The 8,600-nt window shown below is 38.7% G+C and overlaps 1 protein-coding gene across 3 annotated transcripts in view; it reads left to right on the top strand.

Moving 5' to 3' along the window:
* add3b (adducin 3 (gamma) b) overlaps positions 1–8,600 on the top strand; it is a 34,749-nt gene that overhangs the window by 19,833 nt on the left and 6,316 nt on the right. For all 3 annotated transcript variants that reach the window (XM_015032866.1, XM_015032867.1, XM_015032868.1), the window contains 7 exons: positions 700–849; positions 1,185–1,328; positions 2,477–2,575; positions 3,618–3,791; positions 5,848–6,108; positions 6,318–6,434; positions 7,712–7,801. In XM_015032866.1, coding sequence (XP_014888352.1) covers positions 700–849; positions 1,185–1,328; positions 2,477–2,575; positions 3,618–3,791; positions 5,848–6,108; positions 6,318–6,434; positions 7,712–7,801 — 1,035 coding nt within the window. The remainder of the gene's footprint in view (positions 1–699; positions 850–1,184; positions 1,329–2,476; positions 2,576–3,617; positions 3,792–5,847; positions 6,109–6,317; positions 6,435–7,711; positions 7,802–8,600) is intronic.

Raw genomic sequence — 8,600 nt, forward strand, 5'->3', positions numbered from 1 at the left:
TTTTTATTTATTTTTATTTATTATATATATTATATATATATATATATATATATATATATATATATATATATATATATATATATATATATATATATATAAAACCAATCAGACAAGTTTAATACAAATAGATACAAAAAACAGTTTTTGTATCCAAAAAATGACAAAAAACACTGTGGTCCTAGATGAAGATGTATTTGTCACCATTACTGAGTCAAGAATAAATGGGTTTTATTCACTGTTTTTTTAATTTGTTTTTTGTTTAGTTTCGCTGACCAAAACGAGGCTTGATCACTGCCAGATGGTAGAATAAAAACCCCATCTAAAAATAACCTCTTTGGCAGCATAAAGCAGGCTGTATGATTTTTATTTTTTTTAAGCACATCACGCCCCATTCTAACGAAATTAAAATACAAAAGAGAAACACTGACATCAATCAGTGACTTCAATAATTGAAATTCTTTCTCCAGCTTGAACTATTTGTCTTACATGCAAAGCTCTTGTCAGAAAATTCACACTGCACATCACCTTGAACACACCGTGAAACACGGTGGTGGCTGCGTCATGCAAAGTTGAACCTACAATAAATCACCATCCAGCAAGTTAATAAAGACCTGAGTAGGAAAGATGGTTGCAGCAGATTTGCTTTTATGTATGGGCTTGTGTTTTTTTGTTTGTTTTTGTTTCTTGCATCACATGTAGGTAAAAGTGAACATAGTGGGTGACGTTGTGGACCAGGGTTCCACTGACCTGGGCCCTGACCACTTTGGATTCGCTCCTCATGCTGCCATTTACTCGATGCGCCCCGACGTGAAATGCATCATCCATATACACACCTCAGCTACGGCTGCTGTAAGTATGACCCGGTCATATTTTAATTGAGTTTTTCTTTTTTGTTTTGTTTAACTCTACATAAAAGTTGCTGCTTTACAGCTGAAAAACATGATCAAGTGAAAAGCAGCCTCTCGCATGCCTGGTTGGCTCAGGTACAGAGCCCCTGTAATGTATTTTTACCATCTCTTTTGAAGCCTCACCGTAAAACGCAGAGCACACTGCAAGCATCGCTATAAAACTGCGTCTTTATTTGTGCCCAAGAGCAAAAAAAGAAAAGAAAAAAAAAAAATCAGTGCTTCTGTTGAAGACGCTGGCGCATCACAGTCTCGCTTGTTTTCATCCCACGCTAACAGGTGTCCTCGATGAAATGTGGAATCCTGCCCATTTCCCAGGAGGCTTTGCTGCTGGGAGACGTGAGCTGCTTCGGTTACCATGGCTGCCTGGATAATAAAGAGGAGAAGGTGGAGTTTCAGAAAGCGCTGGGCCCGACTGCCAAGGTACCGCGAAACTGAAGCACCTCATTAACAGCTTGCTCGCATTAACATGAGGCAGGCTTATTATATCATAATGTTTCACACACAAGGGAGTCTATGAATGTTTTGTTGAACCGGTTTAATCATGGCTATACGTGCCACTAGGCACGGCTTAATTATTAGACTGTATGCATAGTTTCTAAAAAGATACAGCCTCAAAACTTTTCCAGAGATGTTCCACTATAAATTTCTGTTTTGAAAGACTACATCTGTTGCTGCACACGGATGGTTATTGGACCGAAAGAGGGCTATAGCAACAAATTTGAATGTTAAAAAATATGTGCCAAAAACACATGGAGTCATGGTATAAAAACTAAAGAGGGTACTTCTAAAATGTAGCAAATATGAATATTGCCGGTATATTGACCTAAAACATGTACAGTTTTGTTTTGATGTTTACTAGTTAGAAAAAACATAATATGTTACATTGTGAACCATTGTGTGTGGGAACTATGCACAACATCTTAGTTGTGCCAAACACATCATTAGAGATTTAAAGTAATTAAGAGGAGAACACAACTTATTTTGAAACATGATGAAATATAAAAGTTTGCTCTCATAGTTTGCTCCCATTGCATGTTACACATTTGAGATGCTATTCCACACCCATGTCATTAAACCATTTAGTGTTAGTTTATTTCTCTTTGTGTTTTAAGTATTTTTCATGAATTATGGAATGAAATGTTCAGATAATGTCATGCATATTATTTTATGAAAACTTTATACGGTTGGTATTTACCCTTCCAGTGTTTGTAGTTGCTGCCAACCCCTAAAACAGCGACCTTGCAGATTTCGCTGCCAGTGCATAAGGCTTCCCACCCTCTGAAGGCACGATATGCATCTGCAAAAGCAGTCAATAGAAACTGAGCAGTTTTACTAAAACTTCAAAGCCGAGAACAGAGCTCAAGTTTCGTTTTCTTTCGGAACACATAGATTTATGTTAGCCCGGGCAGAATATGGAGCAATTTTGTTCACCAGCTTCAAATAATCAAAGCTTATCCAGTTTTTTGTTTTGTTTTGTTTTTTTAGAACTCAAACAGAAAAACAGAAACTAGTGCGAGACCTTTGAAGTAGCTAGATCACATACCATGATCCCATGATGTGTTTTTCAGGTGATGCTTCTGAGGAACCATGGGCTGCTCGCCTTGGGAGAAACAGTGGAAGAGGCTTTTCATTACGTGTACCATTCACAGCAAGCCTGTGAAATCCAGGTACGCAAATGATGCTCTTCATCGGTTACCCTCTGCTGCACCGTCGGGCTCATTTCAGCCCAAGTGTGTCCCTGTACTCACACTCGCCACTGTCTAAGGTAGCCGAGTTATTGTTCATCATCCGTTGATTAATGAGTCAGACGGATGAGATAAAGCCAGCGCCTAAAATAGACACGCAGCAGATGATGTCTGGCATGCAGGATTTCCAAGCAAATCTAAGTCAAATATGAACTGGGTCAGGCTTTTCTTGGGTTGGATTGTTTTGTTTTTTGTTGTTCTGGTCACAAATTTGCAGTCAGAGCTCCTACACAGTCTAGGAAGTCTGAAAATGTGCAGAATTAGACCTTTGTATTCTCCAGATATGGATAGGTATAGAGAAAGAAAAGAAGAGGATGGACAAATATGTAGCATTTGTGGAATTTATTCCTTTTCCTTTTTCTTAACTCTCTTCATCTCTTTGTTTTCTTCCTTATTTCCTCCGTTCATTACTTCTGACCTCAGTTCCATCTTTTCTTGCTTTCTTCTATGCTTCGTACCTAAATTTATTTTTTCTGGTCTTACTTCCTGGCTTCTTTTCCTTTTGTCTAGCCTTTCTTATGCTGTGCCTTACGTCCGTCTGTCCCTCTTTTTCTTTCTTGTGTCCTTCCTTTCTCCCTCCTGCCCTTTTGTTCCTACGTTTCCCACTCCTATTGTCTTTCTCTGACCTTCTTTTGTCATGTAAAATTTCTTTTTGCCTGTTCTTTCTTCTTGATGTTTGTTCTTTTTTGTTTCATTGCAAAGAAATGTCCCTTCTGCCTCTCCTTTAATTCCTTCTTACTTCTTACTCCTTCCTTGTGTCATACTTTTCTTCCCTACATGTGTTCTTCCTTCCCTCCATTATATAGTATAATAGTATCTCTGAGTTGCTTTTGCATATTTTTGAAGTGCGTTTTATTGTACCCATGAGGGAAATTATAACTTCACGCAGTGATAATTTAGCTTTTACCACTCTGCAAACAAAGAACTAGCAAAATGAAATCCCATGTCTGACGGCTTCGTTTAGGTGAATTCTCTGAGGTGTTCAGGCACCATGGACGACCTTGTCCTGCTGGACAGGGACAAGTTTAAGCCCCGCACCCAGGGAGTGGCTGCCGCCGGGGTCGTCATTGACAACGAGGTCAAGTGGATGGTGGGCGAGGCCGAGTTCGAGTCCCTAATGAGGATGCTGGACAACCTGGTGAGTGAACCCCTCACCTCACCTTCCCAAAGGAAGCGACTGATTAGAGAACACAATGAAAAGACTACATGTGTTTGTTAATGTAATATTTTGCGTAAATTAATCATATTGTTATGTGATTGTACTCCCGTTCCCCTCATGGAGCGTGTTTGTATTTTTAAGTTGCTGAGTCCGATGAACCATTTCCAGGGTGTGGTTTTTTTTTTTTTTCTTTTACCTCTCTAAGGATTTCTGTGGGCTGATTGCAGCCGCTGTCTTTGCACCGGCTCTGATAATAAAAAGCATCCGACTCGCTCTGTGGACAGACGAGATGTCAGGCTGTAAGTCTGAGTGGACTTCTCGCAAACAGCTGCTGCAGCTGTGTTAACTCTGTGGAGTCATTACCCGCCCGTCCACTCGATCACAGCTTTTCAGACGGGAACGAACGCTGTGGGCAGCTAAGAGAACCACAGACCGCTTATTGGAACAGCTGTATTTCAGCTAGTTTATATTTGGCATTTCTTCAAAGGCTTTTAAGGGCTACCGCGTGAAAATACAAGTTCATTAAGCCTAAATGGTGGTCTGACCTTTTAAACCAGAAGGGGAAGTGGGCTAGTTGTGTGAGGAATGAATCATAAGCAATAGACCCTTGCAGAAAGAATAACAAATTAGGTTGAGTGCATTAGTTTTCTGAACTAAGAAAAGAAACTGAGACGGGTCAGAATTTCAGATGGGATTTATGATGTCTGGTTTGTAAAAACCAAATATTAAGAAGTACGAAGAACAGCGTTGAAGCCGTCAACTGCTATCCATAATTATTGTCACGGATAACACCCTTTAGTGTTCTTATGTTAGCGATTAGCGTGGTTAGCATTAGGAGTCCTATAGACAGAATGTAGATTGTTACTTTAAATGTGATATTTGTAAAATGCTGGCAACATTTCCAAATCTTGCCATTACAGACAGAAGTGAAATTCTCATTTTATTCCATTTAGCCTTCCTGTTATCTGCTATCTTTATTGCTCTCTCATAACCCGAATGAACACACTAAGGATGGGCAATTGTCATTACATTTATAATTATTAAAAGATACATTTATCTTGATACAAATCAGAATTCATTGTGAGCTCAGTAATCTCTGATGATGCTTGCAAACCCCAGAAATGGACGCTTTGATTGGAATTGTTTCTTTTTCCTTTTTTCAGAACAACTTCTTTCACTGTTTGACTGTTTCAGTTACATCTACGAAAATTGGTATTTTGTAATGCCCTTTTTATAATAATCAATAATCAAGATTTTGATTAGTATTACAGCAGGCAAACGTTTTTATAATGATTGACCAGCTCTTTTCCTGTTTCCTGTGGTATTTTACTGACAACTTCTACAATAAAGAATGCCATATCATGTTTAAAAAGTCCTTTGCTGTCACGTTTGTATTGACATTGACATTGTCATGATTATTATAATTTCATATGTATAGTTGGAATTTTTGAACGTTTCTGCTAGTCTGAAAATCATCTGATTCTCAAGTCAAGATCTTGCTGCATCTCTAAATGAAGCAGATTTGAGGAATCCCTCAGATTGTGAATGGAATATACCATTAAATAATAATTCATTTTTTATGCGTCTTCAGTCCTTGCATGTTAGTGAGGACGTGCTGGTTAAAACTGTGCTTCAGGCTCCATCCGGCTTGTTCTGTTGCATTAAAGGGCCAATGTGGAAAAATGGCAGATACACACACACATTTATACATATATACATACATATATGTATATATATCTGTGGGGATGGTGCACAAGCAACCTCAATCTAAACATTTTAATTAATACTCCGCTTTTGATGTGTTAACGAACTGAAAAAAGGTTTGATCTTCTCGTTCATGGACTTTGCAAATCCATAAAAACAGTTTGTTTATGTTTTGGTCTGTTTAAATATTTAAAAGCTAAATGGAAACGACTGTTTTGGGGCCTGTGGATTGTTTGCGTTTTAAATGTTTTCGAGTGCAGCTCTCATGCCCGGCTAATGTAAATTGTTGCATTTAGTCATTTGTTTGTCCCTTCTGCACGCGACCTGACAGGGATACAGAACAGGCTACTCTTATCGGAACCCGATTGTCCGTGAGAAGCCCCGTTCCAAGAACGACGTGGAAATCCCCGCCACGGTGTCGGCGGTGCCGTCGGACGACAGTGACCCAGGTCTGCGCAGCCCCTTTAAGTTCATGGCACAGAAACAGCAGAGGGAGAGAACCAGGTGGCTCACCTCGCCTCACAGCTACCTGAAGGTCAACGTTCCCGAGCAGTCACCCAGCGGGGATGTCAGCCCCAGGACCAAAATCATGGTACGCTGATTTTTAAAAGCTCCGCCCTTCACAAGATACTGAGTCGTTCACAGTTACGGCCTCTGCTTCTGGCTGCAGAAACAAACTCTGCTAAGTACATTTTCTTTTTATGTAAGCCTGCCCTCTTGTGGTTGGTTTGGAAGAAAGCATGCGTTAGATGCGGTTGTTACTTTAATTTCTCTAATGAATCTGCTTTGGGTTATTTTCAGTGGATGAAATCATCACAGCCAGGCAACAGCGTGGGGACCCCGATAAAAATCGAGGACCCTAACCAGTTTGTCCCACTGAACACAAATCCCACAGAGGTGTTGGATAAGAGGAACCGGGTCAGTTTTTGCTGCGCAACAAAATTTCTGTCTCGGTTTCAGGATATCACTTTCAAAATAACAACCAGACATGTTATTTAAACAATTACTGATCGTCAGTATCAGGTAATCTGACTACAAAACACAACATGTCGTTATTTTCACTGTTTAGTGTAACCAGTAAGAAAACAACCAGTTAAAAAATGTTTAAGCTTTTTTTACAAATAGTTGGGCTACCAGCTAATTAAGGGAGGGGTGGGCTCTTTATTTTTTATTTAAACATTTTTTTTTTACTTAAATTATAAACACAATGAAACATTTTAATACTAGCAAATAAAAAAACCCAACTGTAAATTTGTATTTTAACACTAATATGAATATATGTGACTATTTACTTTTATAAGAATAAGTGATAATTTAAAAAATCTATATACATTTTTATGTGAACACAGGAAGTAAAAAAATAAAATAAAAGATGCATCTTAACACATTGAAAAGAATATGCAAACATAAAAAAAATCTATATGCAGTACGTTCGTTTTCCTTTGACGTTCTGATATAATTGCTGTTCTGAACAGTGAACTATTCATATAAAACAGATTAGCTCAAACTAACACATAATCCACTTGGTCGATTTTCAGGCAGAATAATTCATCAGTCTCTAATCCTGATTTTGGCAGACCAGGTTTTTCAGCTAAATCAACAAACTGCCTCGTTAGAGTAGCATTGGAAAGCCAAACAATGACTTAAGACTCGTAATGGTTCTCTGAGACGTCTCTATCCCAAATAAAACGAGAGAGAAAAAGAGAAATGTCAGCTGATTCTATCTCTGGGAAAAGGGAGGTTTGGTTACAGAATCTCATTTCTTGAGTGAATAGAGTCCGGAGATCTTTTTACTTTGAACTTCACAAGAAGTAACTAACACAAATTCGCTCAGTATGACCACATTGCTTCATAGTGACCAGAATACATTTTGGTGCCTATAGCACTTAGAAAGTAATTCAAAATATCCTTTGTTTTGTATTATTATACTAACTGGGTATCCTACATTTGCTCCATAGTTTGTAAGCTGAATAAAACGTGAATATTAACAGATATTTCTCTCGACTTTTAAATATTACAAACATCTGTATGACATAAAACATATTTATCCCAAGTATCCAAAAGGATCTATGTTGAGTTGATGAATCCACTTAGTGAACAGCTTTATGTTCCTTGTTTTTACCAGTGTTGTATTGTTCTAAAATCCTGTCAAAATGTTTGTATATGCATTTTTTTTTTTAAATGTGTTTTCTCAGATAAAGGAACAACACAGGGGTGATCAGATGACTCCAGGACCAAAATCTCAATTACTGGCAGGCATTGTAGTGGACACCAAACCTGGACCAGTGAGTATACGCTTATGTGATGTTAAGAGTTCAGTACCTGTAACTGCAGTTTGCCAGCTTTTGTCCTTTCCTTATGCATGTTGAACATAGCTTCATGGAAACGTAGTTCTACGTAAAGGAGTCCTCTTAAGGAGAACCTTAAATTAAGATAAGCGTTTAAACCTCAACATCAATCTAAACCTGGCCTAAAGTATTCTGCACTGACAGTAGCATTTTGTCTCCTGCTATTTTAACTGGTACTGCACCATGTTGACCAGTAGAAGCTGTAAACTATCATGTGTACAATTTTATGAAATCCAAACAATTAAGAACTGCAAATACATTGTTCACCACAGCAGATTTCACTGCATTGGATTTTGATGTCTGCTCAGTGAGAAATGTGCAACTTTTAATGAAATACATACCAGTAGCACAAATATATATCTTAAATGCTCTTTCCAAACAGTGTCTGAAACACGGCGGCTTAAAACAAAAATACAGCAGCTTACCAGGAAACATCACAGATTATTCTCTTCATATTCCTCCTTCACGAAACCACTGGAATCGTCGTCTTCTGTGTCGGATTTGAACGGCCTCTCCCACACATCCTCAACCTCGCGTTCGATTTCGCTTCCATCTTGAGGCAAATTCACTTTTCGCTTGTGCTGTCGTCCTTATCACGCCTTTGTCGGTCCAGCCTTTTGAAACCCGTTGGTGAAAAGTCGCATATTAACCGCATCACAGCTGTTCACAGGATGCGGGGGGGGGGGGGGGGGGGGAGGGCCGGCTTATAAGCCTAGAAATACAGAGGAAAAAATTT

This window comes from Poecilia latipinna, unplaced genomic scaffold, assembly GCF_001443285.1.
Source record: "Poecilia latipinna isolate Pla-1442-1.1 unplaced genomic scaffold, P_latipinna-1.0 Scaffold252, whole genome shotgun sequence".
NCBI classification, from domain to species: Eukaryota; Metazoa; Chordata; class Actinopteri; order Cyprinodontiformes; family Poeciliidae; genus Poecilia; species Poecilia latipinna.